Source organism: Emydura macquarii, unplaced genomic scaffold (genome assembly GCF_026122565.2).
Source record: "Emydura macquarii macquarii isolate MOO-44397 ecotype Brisbane River unplaced genomic scaffold, CSIRO-AGI_Emac_v2 contig_629, whole genome shotgun sequence".
Taxonomy (NCBI): domain Eukaryota; kingdom Metazoa; phylum Chordata; order Testudines; family Chelidae; genus Emydura; species Emydura macquarii.
Window position 1 is genome coordinate 10,206,911 of NW_027130766.1, and position 24,704 is coordinate 10,231,614.

Genomic DNA, 24,704 nt, shown 5'->3' on the forward strand with positions numbered 1-24,704 from the left:
ATTCTAGTCTAGAGCTATGCTTAGTCCTTTTCCTACTGCTGCCGTCAGCTCCTTTCTGGCTCAGACCCTGGCTCCACCTTCTGACTGAGAGTCCAACTAACTAATAGTCCAGTTTGGCCAATGTACATGGCAGAGGGGCATTGCTGGCACATGGTGACGTATATAACATTAGTGGATATGCAGGTGAATGAACCCCTTATGGTGTGATTGATGTGGTTAGGACCAGTGATGATGTCATTGGAGATGATGTGTGGAGCAGAGCTGACAACGGGGTTTGTTGCAGGGATAGGTTCCTGGGTAGGATTTTTGTAGGGTGTATGGTTGCTGGTGAGTATTTGCTTCAGGTTGGGAGGCTGTCTGTAAGCCAGGATGGGTCTGCCACCCACTGCCTGAGCGAGAGAGAGGTTCTGCTAGGATAGGTTGTAGATCTTTAATGATGTGCTGGAGAGATTTTAGCTGGGGACTGTAGGTGGTGACCAGTGGGGTTCTGTTTTTCTTTGTTGGGTCTGTCCTGTAATAGGAGACTTCTGGGTACTGCTGTATACAGACTAACACGGCTACCCCTCTGGAACTTTTACTGAATGTTAACATTATATTCCAAATGGTTTGGAACATACTGTCAAAATTGCTGCATCTCTCAATACTGTTTTAGGTAAATAATGTTTAAATGTGTTGGGTTTGCATTTAGGCTGTTAACCAGGGTGGAACTAAAATAACTTTTGTTCTTACTGGTAAGATAATGTGAGAACCCTCTCACCTAATAAAAGCCACCAATGGGAATTCCTGGTTACATCCATCCACAAGACTTAAGGAATAGATTGACTAGCAACTGATCAGTGATTAGTAAATGTGTTTTGTTCCTGTAAGATACAATTTGCTAGATACCATGCTTTCCCCTAGCAGAAGAAATGTCTCTAGGCAATGGGACTCTCCTGGATTAGATGCAGCTCAGAAAGCAGAACATGATGGCTATTCCCTTTGTGGAAACTTGATGTATTTCTAATGTAGGGCTATGCAGCCAGACACTTTGGTGTCTGGCACCATTGGCACGTGTTACAATATTGCTAGTAGTTGTACTACTAAACAGAGCTTGTGCATACTATTCTGTTAGTTTGAAATTCTGCTAAAACTGTAGGAGATTAACATCCCTTGATACTGACCTCTACAAAGCATGGGGGGGGGGGGGGGGGAAGTGCACCATGCTGGTTGGCACCTACCAAATGCAGGATTCACAAACTAGGTATCCTCCAGATTTGGTAAAAGACAGGTGGTGATAGTGTTGCTGCCACTCTTAAACCCAATAACCCAGTGGTTAGAGCATCACCTGGGTTGTGAGAGACCCAGATTCAAATTCCATCTCAGCCTGAGGTGGAGCAGTGATCTGGACCCAGGTCTCCTATACTCCAGGAAAATCATCTATCCACTGGGCTAGAAGGTATTCTAAGTTGGGTTTATTTAATCCCCTCCTGTTGGAACTGTTCCAGAGTGTATAAATTAAATATTCATTGGAGAAGTGATTGGGGCCTGGTGTAGGAATGTAAACACTTCCCCTCTGCTAAGAATGGGCTACAGCCATAGTGTCATTTGACAAAAACTACTGAGTTGCTGTTAAGGATTTTTGGTCATCTTCAGTTTAACTTGGAGTATATGGTGTGAGTACTTGGTAAAAGATTGCCTATACTAGATCTAAACTTCTGTGTCCTCCAGTGCTGGCACTATACATTTATATTCAGTGTTGTATATTAAAATCCAAAATAAAGCCACAAAAATTATAATTTTCTATAGTGTATGATCAGAAAGGGGAAGTTCTTGCTTCTGTTGCAGCTGCCCTGTTCTAGTATTCAGACTCCATTTGGATGAATGGCACACTTGCCTGGAGAGACAGGCAAATGTTTTCAGTCAAGTAAATACGGTTAGAAAAGCAATAATGGTGGAGATAAAGGAGAGTTTTGTCAAGATCTCAGATAATAAAATAATTAAAGGTGCTATTGCTATATTCAGAATTTCTAACTTCTATTCCCAAGGAAAAGCCATTCTTTTCCAAGCTCTCTGATCCCTGGAGAAGGAAAATATTTGTATGAAGCAGGTTATTCCTGGGAGAATGTTGTTAATCTCAACATTAAAATCTACTGTTCAGCTGATATTTGCTGTTCACATTTACTCTTAAACTAAATAGCTTAATTTGGATGGAAAGGAATCTCTGTTGTGTCTATGCTTGGAAAACAGGCTTGGTAATACCTTAAAACACCTGCTGGCAACTATACAAACATTCACATGGCTGTTAATGAAGTACTGTGTCTCATTTTTTACATTTGTGAGAAACAGAAGAATGGGGTGAAAATACTGAAACTGAACTCCAAGTAGACTAAAATAGTCACTTTATTTCCCTTTCTGAATATTCAACAAAATGCAGTTGTTAATCATTATTAAAATGTAACTTTAAAAAGTGTCAATGACCAGTGACTCTAGGCTACAATTTAGAAAATATTTGCTGAAAATTAGCTGTTGAAATTATTCTACTCCATCAAGTGTTGTTCATCTTGCATTACCAACTGCCAGATTCAAATATTAGTGTTTCTGACACACAACATTATATTGATTTTAATAAAATGTGAGGTTGAAAATAGCGAATCATCCTACCTGTGATAGTTTGTAAGTTTATTTAGGACTAATTGTTTCTGATCTCAGATCTTGTCATCGTTTGAGTGAAAGCAGTGAAGCTGCACTGAAATAATTTGAAGCTTCTTGAAAATTCTTTTCTGCACATTTACGTTTGAACTGACCCTTTTTTCCATTTCAGCCACAATCAAGAGCTTCTAACTTCTGATGTGTTGAACTTTGCCTTACTTGTAACATTTTTTAAATGTAGGAGGAGAGTATTCTTTTTGAGTCCAGCCATCTTATTTTGTTCTGTGTAAAGTCCCTTGTGCTGATGGCAGAACTAGTTTTCAGGGGATGACTCACTGCCTACTTATTATTCTAATCTCTTGCAGCCCGCACTCTGCTAGCGGCTTGTTACACGGCTATGATGTTTTGTAGTAATTCACGTTGGTTAAAGATGTTCAGAGCTAGACTTTGACTGTAACCGGTTTGAAATAAAGGCAGATTTGGATGCTAGGGCGTTAGCGCCCTGACTCTAGTTATAGCAGGAAAGGCTACATTGTATCCCTGGCGCTTATTCTTGCTGTGTACATTTATGTGGTTGCAAAAACATCCCCCCTTGAGTGTGGCTTTCGCCGCCAGATTAGCTTGTACTCTGATTCTCTGGCAGTACCTGTTTCTCCAGCCATAACCGGAGCGGATTCGTTTTACACCCCCAGGATCAGCAGCCCAGGCCGTGAAGGGTCAGAAATTCTCGTCTCCATCCCAACATAAACCTGAGCTACTGCCTCCAAAGTCCTGTGTTTCCCTGTGATAACCAGCGTGAGGGAAGCTCCGCCTCAGCCCTCTGGGCAGCGGTGCCTCCTGCTCCGGATTCTCCGCTGCTGGCGAGCTCTCTTCCTCCTGGGCGTGGCTTTGTGAATCTGGACGTGTCTCCTCCCCGGGGGAGCGGAGAGCAGGAGCTGCGCTCGGTGATAGGTGCAGATCAGACAGCAGGAGGGAGGGGGGCAGCCCTTCCCCCGCCCCCAGCGTTCACATCTCAGCCACTTTCCTGCGGGTGCCACAACCCGCCGAGCCCCGGGACCGTGGGCTCGAACCTCTCCCTGTTCCGCTTCGCTCCTGGGGCTGAAGCGCCGCTGGCACCGGGAGGCAGCTCCCCTAGGAAGGTGGGGAGCTAAATGAGCAGACCCAGGCTGCGGGGCACATCAGCCAAAGGGAAGCTGGACTCCCCCAGCCCCGCGCTCTCCGCGGCGGGCATCATCCGCCCCCCGCAGGAAAGGGGACCCCGCTTTGCTACCGCGAGCCCTGCGCGGGTCCATCTAGCCCGCTGGGGAGCTACCTGCCGGCCCCTGCGCTCTGACTCCGCCTTTCCAGCCCTTGGCCCGGACCCGGCATGTCCGCCGTGCGGAGAAAGTTCTGGGACGAGTACCAGGTGGTGGGCTCCGCCCGGGGCAGCGCCCGCCGGAAGCGGCAGAGATTCGTGGAGAAGAACGGGCGCTGCAACGTACAGCACGGGAACCTGGGCGGCGAGAGCAGCCGCTACCTCTCCGACCTCTTCACCACGTTGGTGGACCTCAAGTGGCGCTGGAACTTGCTCATCTTCCTGCTGACCTACACCGTGGCCTGGCTGGTCATGGCCTCCATGTGGTGGGGCATCGCCTACCTGCGGGGCGACCTGCACCGGGCGCACGACGGGAGCTACCACCCGTGTGTGGCCAACGTGTACAACTTCCCCTCCGCCTTCCTCTTCTTCATAGAGACCGAGGCCACCATCGGCTACGGGCACCGCTACATCACCGAGCGCTGCCCCGAGGGCATCGTGCTCTTCCTCTTCCAGTCGCTGCTCGGCTCCATCGTGGACGCCTTCCTCATCGGCTGCATGTTCATCAAGATGTCCCAGCCCAAGAAGCGGGCCGAGACCCTCATGTTCAGCCGAGCCGCCGTCGTTTCCCAGCGGGACGGCAAACTGAGCCTCATGTTCAGGGTGGGCAACCTGCGCAACAGCCACATGGTCTCTGCTCAGATCCGCTGCAAGCTCATCAAGGTGAGACCCGGCAGGGTATGCGGGCAAAGGGGCCGGTGCGACCCGCAAGGCCGGGGAGACGGGCTGGCATTGACACGGGTTAGTCTGGCTGGGGACGGAACAGGACATAACACCCTCCAGAGGGGGGAATATGCTGCACAGCACAGGCGGCACCTCTACGGTGTAGAGCAGCGGTGCGCGACCTTTCCAGACTACTATGCCCCTCTCTGGAGGCCGATTTCTCCGGTATCCCCAAATTTCACCTCACTTTAAAAACCACTTACTTGCTTATAAAAATCAGACATAGAAATACCAAAAGTCGCTGTACACTATTCCAGAAAAATGGCTTACTTTCTCATTTTTATCATACAATTTTAAAATGAATCGATTGGAATAATAATATTGTACTTACCATTCAGTGTATAGTATATGGAGCAGTATAAACAAGTCAGTCTGTATGAAATTTTAGTTTGTACTGACTTTGCTAATGCCTTTTATGTAGCCTTTTGTAAAACTAGGCAAATATCTAGTGCCCACAGGGGTACACATAGCCCTGGTTGAGAACCAGCCAGCGACTTTATCAAATCAGTGTCAGTCCCTGCTCTTTCAGTCGAGCTTTGTACATACTGCTGAGGCAGTGTGTTTCCAGATAGATGGCTGGGAGCAGGGGCAGTATGTTTGATTTTTCAGTGAGTTGCTTTCCATCAGATTTAACCTTTTAACCACCAGCTAGTAATACCTAGTTCTCTAGTGATGGAAGACCCAGAGGTCGATGGTCCCCTTCGAGTTCTTTGTCCCTTTGGCATCTTGCTGGATTTTCACATTGGGTTCTGCTGACACATCAGTCTGACTTTGTTAGACGGCCTCGCTCCTTCGGAGATGCGCACTAGTGATTTATGTAGCTGTAAACTTGGTTCTGTTTACTAGATGTTAATGCTGGATGCTTGTTTGTTTGGGAGTCCACGTGAGAAGGATGTGGCAACTGTAGAATATTCTGAAGCAGTTGAGCAGGAATCTTTTTCAGGGTGCTCAGAAAATGGGTTGAGAGCTGAATATGAGCAGAGGAGAAAATGTAAGCATGAGGGAAGGATGAAAACCTTACTTTGATCTGAGAGATTGCAAGAGGTGACCTTTGCAGGCTGGTGCCTTCAGAAATGGCTGGCTGGTTTTCAATCTGAAATGCAATCTGAAATGCAACTTTATAAAATCTTCCAGGGAGCACATCTGTGTTCAGCTGTATGTTGTGAGACAGACTGAGAAATAAAGTAGTTTGGTAAGGAAGACATTAGTCAGCAGCTACACAATTACCACCGGAAAATTGTGACAATCAGGGTCCAGGTACCTTATGGGTGAACTGAGGGTGTAAGCCTCAAAGAATATTGAATCAACTCTTTGTATACAATGTCGTATAGAAATATGTGAAGTAAGGGTTTTTTTTATGAAAACTTGTACTGTTCTGCATTTGCTGGTGAGATGTATACAAATGCAGGTTATAAATGTGTGTGTCCATATGTTGAACGTTGTAATTGTAACCAGGATGCAACTGCAGCTTCCTCTCACAACAGGTGATGAAATAATCAGGCAGGGCCCAGGCTAGTTGTTTACGCAAACTGACTGCAAGCACCTAGCATCTTACAACCTAGGGAAGGACAATAATGGACCAGTGAAGTACTTTTGAAAGGTAAGACAATTTGAAGTGGTCTATCCAGAAACTGAAGGCCAGCATTTAAGCAGGGCATATGGCATGCTTGGAAAACTGTTCAGAGGCAATAGGTAACATGTACTAGAAAAAGTAATTTAACTAATAAGAAGGGTAAAGCCTAAAATTCTGCCTCTATTTCCTATGTAACTTGTATGTGTTTACTTTTCTTTACTATTTCCTCTTTGAACCCATGATTTTTTCCCCCCTATTAAATAAACTTTGTTTATATTTACCCCAATCAGGTCTCTGATGTGCAAACTATGTGGGGTATGTCCCACAAAGTGAACTGCTAATTGGGATCAGGTTTCACTCCTTTGGGTATGACAAACTAGAGAGAAAAAGTCTCAGTATCTAGTAGTTAAAAACTCAGGGAAACTGATTTGAGGGAAGTTGGAACCAGAAGGGTTAGTGGGGTCACCCTGTAAGAAGTAACAAAGCAGGCAGAATCCAGGATTGAGATTTTTATACTTGTAGCTGGCTAGGGGTGTCAGAGCTCTAAGCCATAACAGCATTAAGCTACAAGGCAGGTGCTGAAAGAACACATGACTGGACTGGGTGAACCCCAAAAATGTCACAAATGTACTGTTTGTTACTTGCAGGTGTTTGGAAATATAAAAATGATTTAAAAACTTACATTGGTACTATAAATATATTAACCATTACAGAGAATAAGCCCCAAAGCCTCTTTGCTTTACACTTGGATGAAAGTTGTTTTATACAATAGGCAAGTTTTATTCTATTTTTTTGTGTAAGAGTTCTCTTAAAACACAAGAATAACATGGAAACATAAAATACTAAAGAAAGGGGTCATCTCTGAAGAGCAGAGGTTAACAATTTCTGCAGATGAGTTTGATGGGATTTTTCATTTTTAAAATTATGCTGAAATTCACAAAGATTCCTTTAGGATGGCTTTATCAGTAAACCAGTATAAAACTAGCCATTAAGGGGTGAAGCCTCTTGATTCTGACTAAAAGATGAGCCAATACTCTTCTGTGAACTACAGTAAGCATGTTTTATACCATTATTTGACAGGAGATTAAAGACAGACATTTTACTGTGCCATCCAGCATTTCTGTTATCATTTGAGGGAATTCCCTAATTAGTTTAGCCAAATAAGAGAAGGAAAATTGCTGAGGACTATTTGGATTACTAAAATGTGAATTGTTGGATGGGGTAGTAGTTGGTAATCAAGGGGAAGTTTTATATTAACTAGACTCTAATCTATGGTAACATTAGATTCAGCAGTCTCCTGATCTTCCACCTTCAAGAAACCTTTGTATCAAACGCCTCTTTAGACAAATCCTCCAGTTTGGTTCTCAGGTCAGCAATTTGTGTATCAACAAAAAAAGGCATACTTCTATGTTTGTGCCATTTCAAAGCACTCTGCACTTAAATCCAGATTGATTAATTTATTCTGCAAATTCAGTCAAAGGTCTGAATATAGTTGTTTGGAAACAAGGATTCGGAAGCTTTCTTGTTTTACAGTCTGAGATACAGTATCAGGGGCTTTTCCCCATCTGGAAACCTGTTTACTTCTAAGTGTTGCTGGTAAAGCATGTGTAGACTTGGTAGAATTTGATTTTTATCTTTTTCTCATTTTGATTGATCATTTTAAGAATTTTTTTCTACTAGCGTCTACATTTTCACAATTGTGGGAAGTTAAGGAGATGTCAGACAATTATTTAATGATAGACATTGAGATTCAAAAAGTTAAAGCTAATAACCTGGATATGGTAGCAGAGCTGTAAAAGTGTGCTTTATGTAACATTTGTTACAACATGTTTGTATACACATTAAAGTGAAACTCAAGCAAATAAAAAAAGCTCTTTGAGAATTTATTAATCTGTACATTTCTATTATAATTAATGGAAATTTTTTGTCATTTTGTGTGTGCATTGAGATGACATTTACGGATAAAAATCTAATCCTTCCAAGCCTAGTATGTAATTGCTTCCTTGCTTACATCCATTCCTCAGCAATTCCTTTTACAGAAAATCCCATGATTCCTGTTGACATAAACATTGTCAAATTACATTTTTATTAAATATTTTGTGTATTTAAAAGAGGAGAGAAATTATACTATGGAAACGGTCTGCACTGCAGACAGGTTTGTTTATCAGAATGGAATCCCACTGTGCTGGGTGCTGTATAGAGTAAGAATAGTCTCTCTGCACCAAAGTATTCATGAGCTAATAAGTGATGACATTCAGAAGGCCGAGGTGTTTAATACCTATTTTGCTTCAGTCTTTGTTAAAAAGATTAATGGTGACCAGATACTCAACATAATATTAGCAAGGGTACTTGGGAACTAGCTGAAGCAACCTCAGACTTGTTAGCAATTATGTTTGAGAACTCCTGGAGTGAGGGTGAGGACTGGTCAAAGGGCAACAAACATAGCACCATCTTTAAAAAGGCACCAAAGAGGCCCCGAGGAATTATAGACCAGTCAGCCTAACTTTGATACCTGGAAAGATACTGGAACAAATGATTAAACAATCAGTTTGTAAAGCACCTAAAGCATAATAGGGTACTAAGGAATAGCCAGCATGAATTTGAGCAAATCCCAACACACACAGCACTTCTCTTGAGACAATCATAGAAACTCTAGATATGCTTTTAGAGGAGAAGCTTTATGTTTATGTTTAGAGTAGCCTGAAGGTTTCTTTAAGTTTTCCAACTATCCCTTGCTCCAGAAGGCAGCTATGGCTCACAACCACCCTGGTCACAGCCTTATCTCAAGCCACACCCCCGATGCAGTTGTGGGGTGGGTGGAGGGTTGGCATGGACCCTGCAGTGGCTCTACACCACCTGAGGTTCCCCATGTGCTGTGGAACCCATTTGTGGCTAGTAAGCCAGCTTTTGGGCAGCTTTGCATTGGAGGAGCAATTCAAAGCTTTTTCAATGCAGTAGAGCATCAAATCATGTTGTATCTGTGCTTCCTTGAATTACGTTTTTTGAAGTATATTATCACTCATGTAAATTATGGACTCTTGAAAAGGGTGCATTTACCCACATCTCAGTGCAATATTGTACTGGAAAATGGACTAAGTTACTTAGATGGTCCTTTGTTACTTGCAATTTGCGCTCTTTCAGTTGTGCTTTGTCCAGTCATGCTGACAGCTGATCTTGCTTCAATTCTCCTGCACCTGATTAGATAGAGCTTTAATTCTGTCAGAGTTAAGCAATGCTAAGAGATATCCTTTATCACACATGTATACTTTTAAGAGGACTCCTACTTAGCCAATAAACTCTGTGTGGAAACGCTATGTTCCAGTGAGGGCTAGGGAGTCCTGAAGACTTTGCTATTTTAAAAAAGTATATCAGTCTAAAGTGGAATACCTTATTGGATGTGTGCTGTATGTCCCAGTCACTCAGATTAAAAGGGCGATATCATATAGTGGTTGCTGATTACCCTTCTGTGGCATGTGATGCTGCCTAGCAACATTGCCAAATAGTACAGTGCTGCATTGTATGGCCTCTAGCATGCAAAATCAGATACCAGAATCAGCTTTTTAGTGAATTATAGACAACGCTATTGTGATGGGTTGCAATCACTTCTTTGAGTGCCACCTTACATTACTGGCATGGTGATGCTGCTCTCTTCAGCTCTCAGGGCCCTCTGCATGCTGTCTGTTGGCCTCTGTTGGTCTTCTTGGCTCAGTCCTCCAGGCAGGTGTCGCAATCCAAAAGCTCTTCCAGGGTATAACAGATTCAAAATAGAAGCAGTTCCTTGCCCTTCAGTGCCAATTATAAACTTATGGTAAACTTATTAAATACACACTTCTGTCTTTGCTGTATTGTTATTGATATTTGTTCTGTATTTGGGAAGAAGCTGGATGATTATTTATATCCTAATAATAATGAAATAATTTCCAACCAGCAGTAATTAGGGAAGATGTCAAACAGCAACTGCAAAGTTTCTGAACACTTAAATCTACAGGATCCAGATAATTTGCACCCAAAACCTTTAAAGTAATTGGCTGAGGAATTCCAACCAACTGATGTTGATTTTTTTTTAATAAATATTGACATACTGTGGAAGTTCCAGGTGACTGAAAAAAAGGTGGCAATGTGCTAATATTTAAAAACAGGTAAATGAAATGACCTGTGTAACAATAGGACATTTTATCCTAATTCCAGCCCTGGGCAAAATTTTAATGCTTGATACAGGTTGCAATGCCAATCAATATAGTTTTATGGAATAGGTCTTTTCAAACCATTTTTTAAAGATTACAAGTTTGATTGATACATTGACATGAGTTCTATAAGCCCTTTGAGTTGTTACCTCAACTTTTTAACTACAAAAGTTTAGCATTATACAAAATTATTGTGGCACATACTAAATGGGTTAAAATTGCTAACTGGTAATCACAAAGTAATTGTTAATGAAGCATTTCTAGTGGGGTCCCACTGGGATCTGTTCTAGGCCCAATGCTAATCAGTATCTTTATGAATGGTCTGGAAGAAAATATAAAATCACTGTTAGTAAAGTTTGATGACAGTCTGGTGGAGTAGTAAATAATGACAGGATCAGTTATACAGAGTGGTCTAGTGTAATATGCTTGTACCTCCGTATGATGATACACAGAACTGCTGTTTTTAAATAGTAATGTTATCAGAGAAACATTTAAACCCAGTCACAACTTCATGATTTTTGTTTCATATACTGGGGCCTAACTATCTTTTCGTTTTTAGTCTCGACAGACACCTGAAGGGGAATTCCTGCCATTAGATCAATGTGAGCTGGATGTTGGATTTGGAACTGGAGCTGACCAGCTATTTTTAGTTTCTCCTTTAACCATCTGTCATGAAATCAACCCCAAAAGCCCCTTTTTTTGTCTCTCACAAAGATCACTAAGAAGTGAGCAGTTTGAGATAGTTGTCATCCTTGAAGGAATTGTTGAAACTACTGGTAAGATTCTGAACAAAGTGAATGGTCGACGTATTATAGTATTTTAATGTTGACACTTACAATTTGTCTTTAATCCTAATATTTCTCTTAATCAGTGGTGTAATATTGTATCAAGGCAGCCATTCAAAATTCTCTTCTGGAAAACTCGTATTGGTGGTTTCCATTGGTAAACCTGGATTAGATTTTGTGCCTGGATTAGAATGTTTTCATGATCAATTTACAAGCCTGCATTAAAACATAGTGAACTATGAATCTGTGCCTTAAGTGAGGCAAATAATCTCTCATAACCTTTACAATACAGCATATGTTAACCATATCAGAGACCGTTGTAGTATGTCGTCAGCAGTGCTGTTTTTAGGTGTGTGTTGGTAAGAAAGGCGCGCAGCACTAATTGGGGCAGTATATTAAAAAAGCAAAGTTATTCATCTAGCTCTAGTTCCTGGCACTCAACCTTTGCTGGAGAACTCTTTAAATTCAAGCCTGGGATACGATCCTCAACCCTCCCACCCAGCTGAGTAAGGGACTTTCAGATCACTTCCAAGATGACTTTCCAGAGACACTAGTACAGCTAAAGTAGCATACTAATACTCCTAGTCAGAGAATACATCCTGAAATGTGTTACCTACCTACCTACCTTTAATCAAGGGCGGGCACAGGGGAGACAAGCAGGGGCACAGGCTTCCCCCAGTAATCATCAGAGCCACAACTTCTCCAGCCCTGGGGTGGGAGGGAAGAGCAAGCTCAGGATGGGGCCAGGGGCAGAGGGAGGGAAGAGCGAGCTACTCCCAGGGCTGGTGGAGCGTGAGCTCCTCCCAGGGTGGAGGTGGGGAGGGGGCACAGAATGAGTCCCTTCAAAAGTGGTCAAATTTAAATTCCTGTGCACGCCCCTGCCTTTTATTGTCTTATTTGTAATTATATCCCCTCGCTATTGAAAATATACTGGTTTGGTACAACGGCAAGATAGAGTTAATCAAATATTTGTAGAAGCAAATCTGACTAAGTAATTAGAAACCCTATCTCAACCGTTAGGAGATTGGCAGTCACCAGATGGAGCAACACATTAGCTCAACAGTTAGATGTAGACTAGGATTGATTTTTATTATGCAATCTTACCATATATTCTCCTCCTACCATATGTTGATCTGTTCTTTCATTTTATAAGGTTAACATTCCTTTCTGTTTATGTAGGCATGACATGTCAGGCTAGGACCTCCTACACAGAAGATGAAGTTCTTTGGGGCCACAGATTCCTCCCAGTAATGTCACTAGAGGATGGTTTTTTTCATGTTGATTATTCTCAGTTTCATGCCACCTTTGAAGTCCCCACTCCTCCTTATAGTGTTAAAGAACAGGAGGAAAACCTGTCTCTTTCATCTTCTTTGAATACTCCTATTAGTAACAACAGAAACTGGAAGGAACACATCTGTTTACTTGACTGTATCGATATTTTAGAAGAGAAAACTAACAAGTTTCCTAGTAAACTTCAGAAAATTAGCTCCAGAAAGGAAGGCCTTCAGAGTAGAGTCCTGAGAATGAGTTCCAGCAATGTAGAGAGAGCTTGCAGTACTGGAGATCTCCTGAAAATTCACCAAATAAGTTCTGTTCCCAGCAGTGAAGATGGTGATGGAAGGATACAACTGAAGGCCTTCAGGATCAAATCTGAGTCTTTGACTCAGTCTACTGGAGATCTTGAGTTACACCAAAAGCCTCAAGGTATGCTCACCTTAGGGACAAGACCAGAGGATAATTTGCCTGCCAAACTTCGAAAAATGAATTCTGATCGCCTCTCCTAAATCATAGATGGAACAGGAGTTGTTAGTAAACTGCATTTTAGACTTCTGTCCTTCAGGATTATTTTGGAATACTACTGTGATAATTTGGTTTTGTCAAGGGATTCTTCAATGACACTTTTCAAAATTAGCATTTTTCTATAATTATTCAATACAAATCTGATTTTATGTAGCATGGTAGGTGTACAGGGTGCTGTACAGTTAGTTCATTGTGCCAAATGAACAGGTCCCTGCTTTAAAGATGTTTATCAGCACTACCGTAACTGATTGATCTAGTCTTCCACCCTTTCGGTAGTCTTTCTGAAGAAACAAGGGGACAGAATCTCAGCTATGGCTAAAGTGCACATAGTGCACTTTGGGTGGGAGAGGGTCCAATGGCAGCATAAAGCTAACCTTTACATTCCCCTGATCCTAATGCTGCTTATACAATACAGGTATTCTGCCTGCCACACCTCTCCCCTCCCCCTCCACCCCCCCATACCATATGGCAGAGTAGTCCGATATGTGGTCTAAATTATGCCATCTCATAACACCCTTAAAGAACCAAAGGCATAACTGAGGATCAGTGCACCATAAGGATGGCTCAGCCACATCTCCTGTGCCAGCAAGAAGGGGGGTGATTATAGGAACTGCTATGTCACTGGAGGATGCATTACACTTGTGTGAGCCTCCTAGGGCTGGATGCTCCTGTTCTAATGGCCAGACTTTGCCAGCATGTAGCAGCCACATTGATAAAAGGATTTGGCCAAAAGTAGATAAAAGCAAAGTATAAAACTTTTCCCTCCGAACACTAAAAATTCAATCTGAAATTGATAAAATTTTGTATTTAAAAAAAAAAGAGGGGGGGGGTGGCAAGACAAGAGAGGCACAGAAACGTGCCTGGCACTGGAATACTACAGTCCTATGATACAAAAAGATAAGGCTTTGCAGAGGGTTGGTGACCAGCAGTTCCTCAAACTCATGACTAAAAATTATGTTTTGACTTATTGAATTTAGAAAAACGGTAAGAACTGGACTCATTTTATTTTCTTCATCTCATTAGTTCCATAGTTATTCAATATCAAGTGTTTGTTTGTTTCTAGTCTAGAACTGTTATTCATCTTTTCCCTGAAGCGGAAAAGGACTCGTTTCCAGCCTCTAATGAGCAAACAAAATCATGATCAACTATTTAATAAACTGATACTTACTGTCTATGATGCTTTGCATCTTCAATGCACTTCACAATTACAGGATCTAATTCTGCTCTGTTATATTGATGCAATTTCACTGACGTCAGTGGGGCTGCACTGGTTGGTTTAACAGAGCAGAACATGGTCTATTGTGATAGAGAAAGGGAAGCAGAGCTAAAGTGACTTGCCCATTGTCACAAAAGGAGATGAAGCCCAAGCCAGCATTAGAATTCAGGAGTTCCTGATTCCCCCTCCTGTGCTAATATCCCTGAACCAATATGCTGTACAATCCTGGATTTTCACAAGATATACACCAATTGAAGTCTCTCGCTTCATATATTTCGGAAATGTACAAATGTTGATATGCTGATGAGGGACTCTGAGGCCCTTGTGATTCTTGGTTTCAAATTGCAAAACCTCTTTCAAAACAGTAAAATTAACATTAGCGAATTTATATTAAAAATAAAAGTACATCCACCTTGAGCCTCATTCTTCCCTGGAATAAAACAATGGAATGTTTTAATAAGAGTAAAGCTCATCATGTATAACTTTTATTTTGCATGTTTGTTAATAAAGCAGAATCCAAGAAGGGGTGGGAATGGCCAAAAGTATTCTTTTGAGTTTATGGACCAGTCCAAGAGGGGGAACTGAGGCACACTGCCTGTAGTGTGATCTTAGGCCATGAGGGTGCACGGGAGATGGCTGGCCCAGTTACAGGAAGACTGAAAGCAAGGAGTTACATGATGTTAGCACAATACTCCTTTTTTCTAAAGGATGGTAAAGTTACAGACACTATGGGATTGTTAATGTCCTCATTCGGATTTCCCTTCAACTATTAGGTATCCGTTACATACAGAGATCAAAGCCAGTTGTAGGGCAATATAGTGTACTTGGCATTTCTTTGATAATCAAAGCTCTGAGGCTGGGAATGGGGGCAGTAAAGTCACCTTTTTTTTAGACAAGGGGAAGGAGGAAGACAGGAGAACAGTTAGGATTCACATGGGGTGGGAAGGAGGTGGAAGGAATAGTGATAAGCCTTTGCTGAAGAAAGGGGAGGGGAAACAACTCCAAGTTCTGCAGGAATTCTCATACAACCTACTAGAATTGCAATATTGTACTATACGTTTGACAGAAGGGAAAAAAGTTATACAGGTAACGTAGTTAACTGAAAAATAAATTACGTCAAAAGATTTGTTTTCCTTTCATTATACGGCCATTAGATCAGATGTTCAGACCCCATTTTGTGCAGTCTAGGCTACACTGCAACTTGAGAGAAAATTTAAAATAGGTTTTATAATGGAGAGGTCCAGAAGAGAACCCACCATAAGAGCTGGGCATTTTCAGATGCCTTTTAAGAGGCAGGAAGAGTTTTACCAAGCCCTCTTTACCATGGGAATAAGTCCTTCCGTTTTAACAAAAAAAACAAAAACTAAGAGCACAGACACACAAATGCACAAGTCCTTTTAATTTTTCCCATATTCTTACAAAGGAAATGAAATGCCAAACTCCAATTATGTTAGTTGAGGCCGTGTAAAGAATGTGATTTCAAATATAGACATGTAAGAAAATTCTAAAAATTAAGATGCAAAACATTAATTTGGACACATTGTGAGACATACATTTAACAACATAAGCAGCTGACCTGCCAAAGTACACACTGCTTTGGAACTTAACTTTTGAACGTACACACTTTGTTCATTTAAATTCTCTGGCTTAAAGGTTGCCTGTAGAAGATATTTTTAAAAATTAGGCTTGTGCCCTTTCGTCGCTCCTTTATGGTGAGGTAGGCTAACTGGAGGAAGAGAGTCCTGGGAATTAGGACAAAAATGTGAATAATTTTCCTTGAATAATTGTTCAAGTTGGTGATGGGAATTTATTATAAATGAGAACAGGTGGATGTAAATTGAGGAAGCAAAAAAATGGCACCAGTAGTGGTTCTCAACCTATTTACCATTGTGGGCTGCACATGCAGCTTTCTATGTATTACGTGGGCTGCATCCACACAACGTATATACTACCTGTATGGCTCGGAGGATGTTACATGGGCCACAGTTGTGTGCTGATTGGGCCACAAGTGGCCTGCAGGCCACCGGTTGAGAACCACTGTGCTAGAGCTATTCTTCTCCCCTCTCTGTGATTGAAAAAGGATGTTTGATATGACTCTCAAATTGTTTGTAAAGTACTTTAGCAAACACAAATCCTGCACGTTTAAAACCAGAAGGGTTTATGGCAGAGGTAGTGAATACGTGGACCACAGGCCAAATCCGCACTGCCAGATGCTTTTGAAGAGACCACAATCTTTTTATTTACATATTATCATTGTTTTTTCTCTGGCATCTGCACCTTGACTATACTTTGAGTAAGAAATTTGGATCTTCACAAAATATGACTACCCCTGGATTATGGTAACAGAACTCATCCAAAAGGGCTTGAGAAATTCCTGGCCTTCATTTGGCTTTCCAGTTCTAGCTCTGCATGCACCATATCATTGGTTTGATAAGTAAAACCCACACTGCTGCAATGTTATCTCTAGTATTGTGAAGAAAACAAACAAGCCTGTCTGTGCTACTGTTCTATGTTAGCTTTATCTTATTGTGTACAATAATTAGTGCCCTGTTAAATGAATTGATGTTTGTAAAATGCTTTAAAAATGTTTGTGTTTATCGTAATAAGCAGGATAACAGACAGATACTGTATTGTAGATTGTTTCAGCTGCCTATCCCTCCTTCTATATTATCAGATTCTAAAAGTGTATGGACCCTGTGCGGGGGGGCGGTGTGTGTGTGTATATATATATCCCTTCACCACCACCCTGCCCACCCCCCAGACTGATGTAACTATACAGATGTAATTAAATTGATAAGGAGTTTGCACCAGTGTAACTACTCCTGTTTTACACATGTGCAAATTTTCCTTACCTATCCAAGCTCTTAGATCCAATATTTCACAAATAAGCACTGGGAAAAGGAAAGAGAAAATTCCAAGAGATGTAACTTAAAAAAACAAACAAACAAAAAAAAACCTCCATTTTTTTCTGTGTAATTTTGGTGACATTATTCATTGGGTGGGGTTTTAAAGGTATGTTAACCAATACGGTGATCCAGCAACTAAACAACTGGGTTTGTTATGCATGGATTAGACCACTGAATATCTCCTACACTCCTCTTGGCTAGAAGAGACTAGGAATAAAAAAAAGATAACTGTTGCAACTAATGTTGTAGCTGTACCCTGTGCTTAGTCTGGAGACAGGTTCTTTGCTGAGATGATGTCAGAATTTAGAAACTGGTTGAACTATTGTAATCTCACTGCTTCAGAACTGTATTTTGTTTCAATAAAAGTTAAACATTTTGTTAAGGAAATCATATGGGTTCTTTGATGCTTCTGTATGCAGCTGGTAATTGTGGCGCAGCTTTTGCCAGTAGCAGATGGGTCAGGGTGGCTCCTCTTGCTGGCACGGCTAGTACTGTCAAGTGCAACCCAGTTCCCCCATTGCAGTGACTTCCTATAACTGCCCCCAATGCCAAACTCTGGCAGCCCTTCTTCATGACCTCACAGGCGAGCGAAAGAAAACTTGAGAAAATGTTGGGCTGATTGAGGAAGAGTGGGATGGATGGAGGGAATCGACTGACAAGAGAGCCATTTCTGTGAGTGCCCCTCAATTTCAAATACTCATTCTCTTCTGATGTGACATAGCCCCCATTCATTGACTTCTATGCTTATGGTAAAACCAGTCTTTCCAAACAGGTGCGGGAGGGGGGTGTGGTGTTTGGGACTCTAGAGATGGGTCATAGAGCAGTTTTGGATTATTTCCTGCAGCTTGGCTGCTTTGGTTTTGGAGGCAGCAGAAGAGGTGGGGGAAAGGGAATGTATTTTGCTGTTTTCCTTTTGTGTTTAAAGACCCGGATTGCAATTTTTAATGGGGATGGGATTGAACTTGTGAAAACATCATATAGTTTACGATAGAGCTAGCCAATGTCTTTAGCCTGATAATCAAATATCTCAAAAGTCAAGAAGGGTCACAATCCACACTGAGGTAAATTTTTCTGCCCCATTTGGCAAATGGGGATCTCCAGCAGGTTTAGAGCTGGCATAGCTGATTCCTGCACCATGTCTCCTAAAGCCTCTACTACTGTGGGCATGTTAGGATGGAAAAAGACATGTTGGAGACTGGGAAAGTAGTTGGCATTTGTTGCATTCTGGCTATTCCCCATCTAATTTATGGTCATTTGGGGACAACAGCCAGCTGCTGCACATTAGAACTGTCTCCAGGCTACTCAAACTGGGATCACAGCATCAAGGAGCTATAACTGGTTCCCTTCTCCTCTTCTAGGATGCCTTGGGTGGCTCTCGAGAGCCATCCTTTGTTGGCTGCTCTCCTAGGATCAGGCAGAGCCAGTCGATTACCTATCTTGCTGTCTTTTGAGGCTCTCAGAATCCAGCAATAGAATAGCTTGAGCTATTCACCTCCCTCCCTTATGTAGCACATAGCTGTTTTCTGCAGTTCCATGTGGTTTTTTTTTTATAGATATTACATAAACTAATTTTCATATCTGCAACTATTCTTCATGTAACCAAACTCTCGCTTAAATGTTTTTGTGGATTTACTATTAATGCGAGGTGTCATCTTGATAGCTCAGGTAAAGGAAGCCCTCTCTTTAATCTACAGGGTGACAGCAGCAGGATGAATTTCCTACACAGGCTTCTGCACCAACATGTCTCAACCCTCATTTGGAAGGAAACTTCCTAGAGGGTTATCAAGGATCCACAGCTTTGGAACAGTCTCTTGGAGAAACCTCTTCAATGTGCCAGACCCCCAATGGATCTCACTCTTCTTTCAGGATAGGCCATGTGGCCTCACTGTCTCCTGAGAGTGAACTTCTGGGCTTCAGCACTCCTGCTTCACACTGTGAGCTCTGTTCGATAAGTCCAGCTGAGCTAGACTCCTGGCAAAAATGTGTGTACACTTCAGGAATTAATGCACTGCATCAAATGTTTACAGTGACATTCAAGCAGTGTTTTCAAAACCGTAGGGTTTATTAATCAACTGGAACACAGCATAGCAGGTCCTCAGGATAGCTAAGAGAGACAGGAGTTAAACCAGTGCCATGATGAGCCAGTCAAACTGTAATGGATGCTCTCTCTGGTTCTCCTGTTCTCTTTCATAGTCAGTTCTCAGGTGAGAGAGCTGCAAGCTTCTTCCAGCACCAACATATGCCCTACCTCACACCTTCCACTCCTTTGTTCTCAAGCTGGAGGGTCACTGCTCAGCTTCTCTGTTGAGTGTTGATCCATGTGTCATTGGAGCTTGTATTGTGTTACTGGATTGCTAATTGATCTAGGTCGGCGTATTGGGGTATATAAACTTCAAACTGGGTTAAAAGGATCCAAGTGGGTTAAAAGGATCGCAGAAGCCCAGGCAAATCGTGGTGGACAGGCTGCAGGTGAGAGGAAATCTTCTCCAGGAAGCCAGACCATAGATTGTGGGTGGGAGGGAACCAACAGAGCAAGGCCCTTAGGCTATGCCTTCTGCAACCACCACCTGCCCCTTTGAGAACCAGCAGGCCTGAGCCCAGTGTTAGACACTGCACCAATAACATCTTCTAGTGCAAAAACACCAGAAGTCGGCCATAATCCATCTAGAGTGAGGCCTCTCTTGCCCCTTTTTATAACAGTGCCACTTAGATGTGAATCTGCATTACAGATGGTTTCTCTGCCTATATGTCACCACAGCAGTTTTAATTGCATCACAAATGATAAAACATGCACGAAAAGGGGGCAGGTTCTTCCCTATCCCCTCCCCTCCCCTCCACTCTGAACATGTATCCTGCAAACCCTGAGGGCCGATACCCAAACCTGCCCCAGTCACTCCCCTGCACCCACAGAGCACAGCTCCCCTTCTCCTGTCCTGACCCAGCCACTGCTCCCTCTCCACCCACAGAGAACGGCTGCCATCCCTTATCCTGCCCCAGTCACTCCCCTGCACCACAGAGCACGGCTCCCCTTCTCCCACCCTGAGCCAGACACTGCTCCCCCTCCCGTCTTCCCCAAATCACTCCCCATCCCTGGAGCGTGGCTCCCCGTCCCCTGTCCTGCCCAGTCACTCCCCTGCACCCACAGAGCACAGCTCCCCTCCCCCAGCCTGCCCTAGTCACTCCCCTGCACCCACAGAGCACAGCTCCCCTTTTCCCGTCCCGACCCAGTTGCTGCTTCCCCTCCCCCATCCTGCCCCAGTCACTCCCTCATCCCTGGAGCGTGGCTCCCCGTCCCCTGTCCTGCCCAGTCACTCCCCTGCACCCAAAGAGCACGGCTCCACTTCTGCCATCCTGAGACAGACACAACTCCCCCTCCCCTGTCCTGCCCAAATCACTCCCCCACACCTCTAAGCATGGCTCCCCGTCCCCTCTCCTGCCCCAGTCACGCCCCTGCACACAGAGCACGGCTCCCCTTCTCCTGTCCTGACCCAGACAGTGCTCTCCCTCCTCCATCTTGCGCCAGTCACTGCCCTCCACCCGCAGAGCACAGCTCCCCTTCCCCTGTCCTGCTCCAGCCACAGAGCACAGCTCCTGTTCTCTCATCCTGACCCAGTAAGTCCCGTGCACCCACAGAGCACGACTCCCCTTTTCCCATCCTGACCCAGTTGCTGCTCCCCCTTCCCAGTCACTCCCCCATCCCTGGAGCGTGGCTCCCCGTACCCTGTCCTGCCCCAGTCACTTCCCTTCATGCACAGAGCACAGCTCCCCTTCCCCTGTCCTGCCCCAGTCACTGCTCCCCTTTGACAGACAGAGCACAGTTCCCCTTCTACTGTCCTGACCCTGTCACTGCTTCCCCTCCCCCATCCAGCCTCCCCCAGACCCTGCTCCCCCTCCTCCATCCCACCCCAATCAGTCCCCTGCACCCACAGAGCAAAGCTCTTCTGCCTCGTCCTGCCCGACCCCTTCCCCTCTCCTGTCCAAATCACAGCCCCATCCCTGGGGTGTGGCTCCCCGTTCCCTGTCCTGCCCCAGTGTCTCCCCTGTACCCACAGAGCACAGCTCCCCCTACCCCATCCGGCTCCAGTCACTCCCCTGCACACAGAGCACGGCTCCCCTTCTCCCATCCTGACCCAGACACTGCTCCCCATCCCCTGTCTTTTCCAAATCATTCCCCCATCCCTGGAGCGTGGCTCCACGTCCCCTGTCCTGCCGCAGTCACTCCTCTCCACCCACAGAGCACAGCTCCCCTTCTCCCATCCTGCCACAGTCACTGCTCCCCCTCCCCCATCCTGCCTCCCCCAGACACTGCTCCCCCTCCTCCATCCCGCCCCAATCGCTCCCCTGCACCCAGAGAGCAAAGCTCTTCTCCCCTGTCCTGCCTGAACCCCTCCCGTCTCCTGCCCAAATCACACTCCCATCCATGGAGCATGGCTCCCCCTCCGCCATCCTGCTCAGTCACTCCCCTGTACCCACAGAGGATGGCTCCCCTTCTCCCATCCTGACCCAGACACTGCTTCCCCTCCCCTGTCTTGCCCATATCACTCCCCCATCCTTGGAGCGTGGCTTCCTGTCCTCCATCCTGCCCCAGTCACTCCCCTCCACCCACAGAGCACAGCTCCCCTTCTCCCGTCCTGACCCAGACACTGCTTCCCCTCCTCTGTCCTGCCCCAGTCACTGCCCTGCACCCACAGAGCACGGCTCCCCTTCCCCCACCATGCCCCAGTCACTGCCCTGCACCCACAGAGCACGGCTCCCCTTTTCCCGTCCTGACCCAGTCACTGCTTCCCCTCCCCCATCCTGCCCCAGTCAATCCCACATCCCTGGAGTGTGGCTCCCCGACCCCTGTCCTGCCCCAGTCACTGCTATCCAAGGTTAGAGAACAGCTCCCCTTCTCCCGTCCCGACCCAGTCACTGCTTCCCTTCCCCAGTCCTGCCTTCCCCAGACACTGCCCCCCCTCCATCCTGCCCCAGTCACTCCCCTCCACCCACAGAGCACAAGTCCCCATCTCCCGTCCTGCCCCAGTCACTGCTCCCCCTCCACCTACAGAGCACAGCTCCCCTTCTCCCTTCCTGCCCCACTCAGGCCGTATCCCTGGAGTGCAGGTCTCCATCCCCTGCCCCAGTCACCCCCCAACCCTAGAGTGTGGCTCTCCCGTAGTGTTTTGCCCCAGTTACAGCTCTCCTTCCCCTGTCCTGCCCCAGTTATTGCCCCAATCCACAGGAGCCTGGCGTCGCCTCCCGGGTCCCAGTCAGCCCCACCCTGAGCCCTGGTCAGATGGCAAGGGGCGGGAGGTGGAGAGAGCAGGGAGTGATGGTGGTGGTGGAGCCTGGAGGGGAAGAGATCTGTAGAGGAGGGGCCACGGGGAAGTAGTGGAGCCTGTTCTGGTGCTCAGGGTCTGTTTTTCACAGATTAGAAAGTTGGTCACCCGAGTTGCTGGTAGTCCCTGATTTGTAGTGTTAAGAGCAGAGGGCTAGTAAATGACATGCAGTGTTGTGTGCCAGCCGGATATGTACATATGTCATTTTGCCTCAGTGCTTTAGAGAGAGAGGCTGGAGTATAAGTGTAGCTAACACATTATCTTATACAGAACAGTGTTTTAATGCAAATGAGGACATTTGAAGGGGGATTGTTTTGAATTTCAAATGGGAGTGTCTCTGATATGCTGGGAGAATTGGTCAGCCTGGAAGGGTTACCATTGGTCTGGGTTTTCCTGGACATGGCCTCTTTTTTGATCCTCTGTCCAGGTGGATTCATCAAATAAGAGGCAATGTCTGGGAGTTTGTGGAGTAGCTGTTGCACCTCAGAAAGAGTCCTGATTGGTGTGCTCCCTGATGGGTCCCTATCTGCATGTGCAGCTGATTTGTATCTTGGTTCCTGCTGTGCAGGTTCAGCTGCTGGATATTACCAATGCAGGCCCTGGGGACAGGGAGAGCCTTGGAAGGAGGTACTGACTGACCTGTGTACCTGGCCTGTGTCAGCTCCCCTGCCACTATGATCCCCAGTGACACTGCCCTCAACCTTGAGAGTGATGTGATAGGCATCTTCCCCCCTCCCCAGCACTCTCCAAATGCCCCTTTGTAGTCCAAACAAACCCTTGAGGCAACCCCTGACTGTACCCCACCCTGCTGGCAGTGTCTTCATTTTAGGAATTATGAAATAAGGTAACTATAGTCTTACCTGGTGAGAATGTTTGAATCCTCTGTCAATTTGAATTGCAATGAAGGTGAGCACATCTTGCTGCTGCTGACGTAAGAATGAACTAAAGGGTTTCTGTGTCCCATGAGCTTCTATTTATAGCTTCCTTTGGCTTGCAAGGTATGCTGGGAAATTGGGGTGGAGCTTGAGGGGGTATTTAAGCTGGCCTCCTGTGAGAGGGAGTCATTCAGCCTCTTGGTGCTCCAAGGAGATGTAACAAGGTATATGTATGGCACTTGGTATCCTGGAAAGTATTGTTGTGAGTTAACAGTTGAAGGTGGCATGTGTTGTTTTTGTCATTTTAGAATATGGGATGTGTTTGTGGATAGTGTAATGTATTTGTTTCTTTAGTTGTGTGTAGTGTACTTTTCCATGATTTCAGGTGGGGCACACTGTGCTTGATTAATGTCTTATCTAGTTTTTCTTTACAGGGAAAAATTGTGGGTTATTTCAGACACTATAAATGTGTTTTTTAACAGAAGCTATATCAGTAACATGTCCATAGCATTGGACTCTTGTAAAAGCATAACAGTCCTCTCCATGGGTTGGAGTCTTTGCATTTGGTAGGGACTGGTCCAGTTATGTTCAACGGGAGTGTTTTCTCTTAATGTGACTTCATTCCACTTGATCCTATTGGATATTCAGCTGAACGGAGCCGTGTGAGTGAAGATCAACTTCGAAACTTGTTCATAATTGTTCTTTCTGTGTTTGTTTCCATAGGCCTCCATGTCCGTTAGTGAGTTGCCCTGTGACGGGAAGGATCGCGAAGACGACGTCCGTCCGTCCCGGCATTGCTGTATTTACGTGTCTCGCACTCCTGCTCGGTGAAGAGGTCCCAGTGCGATGCCTGGGGCGAGGCCGCCGCTGTCTGCACGTAAAAGATACGTATCTGATGCAAGGTTGGCGGGTCCGAGCCCTTGTTGACGGGCCGTGTGCGGAGGGAGCCTTTGTCTCCCAGGGCCAGGGACCGTGGGACCAGTGGAGATGCTCCGTTCTTCGAGGTCCCCTCTTCCCACCACGGCTTTGAATCACAGGTGTCCGGTCCCTCCCTGTGGTGTCCTCCCCTCGGTGCCGGTTGCCTCGAGAGGACGTGAGCATCCCACTTAGCGCAGGGAGGTGGGAAGCGGTCCGAGGGGACGGTGATGTTTGTCCGGGGGTGTGTTGTCTGAACGACGCCTTGGTTCGCGTCGCTGACCTTGCGTGTTGTGCCGCGTGGAGCCTCGTGAGCGCAGCTTGACGTGAAAATTGTTCCTCTTCCATTCGTTTGCAGAGGCCGCCACCTCCGGTAGCGAGTCGTCCCGCGACGGTGAGGGTCGTGAAGCCGATGTCTATCCATCCG

General features: G+C 45.0%; 1 protein-coding gene across 2 annotated transcripts; it reads left to right on the forward strand.

The window, feature by feature from the left end:
- The first annotated feature begins 110 nt into the window (after positions 1-110).
- On the forward strand, positions 111-24,409 carry LOC137148544 (G protein-activated inward rectifier potassium channel 1-like). Of its 2 annotated transcripts, XM_067541437.1 has the most exons (4): positions 111-183; positions 3,321-4,645; positions 11,022-11,238; positions 12,427-14,970. In XM_067541437.1, exons 2-4 carry the CDS (start codon positions 3,995-3,997, stop codon positions 13,029-13,031), a joined length of 1,473 nt encoding a protein of 490 aa, XP_067397538.1. In that variant the 5' UTR covers positions 111-183; positions 3,321-3,994; the 3' UTR covers positions 13,032-14,970. The 2 variants fall into 2 exon arrangements, with proteins under 2 accessions (XP_067397538.1, XP_067397539.1); XM_067541438.1 differs by lacking the exons at positions 11,022-11,238; positions 12,427-14,970 and adding an exon at positions 24,086-24,409.
- Positions 24,410-24,704: the final 295 nt, after the last annotated feature.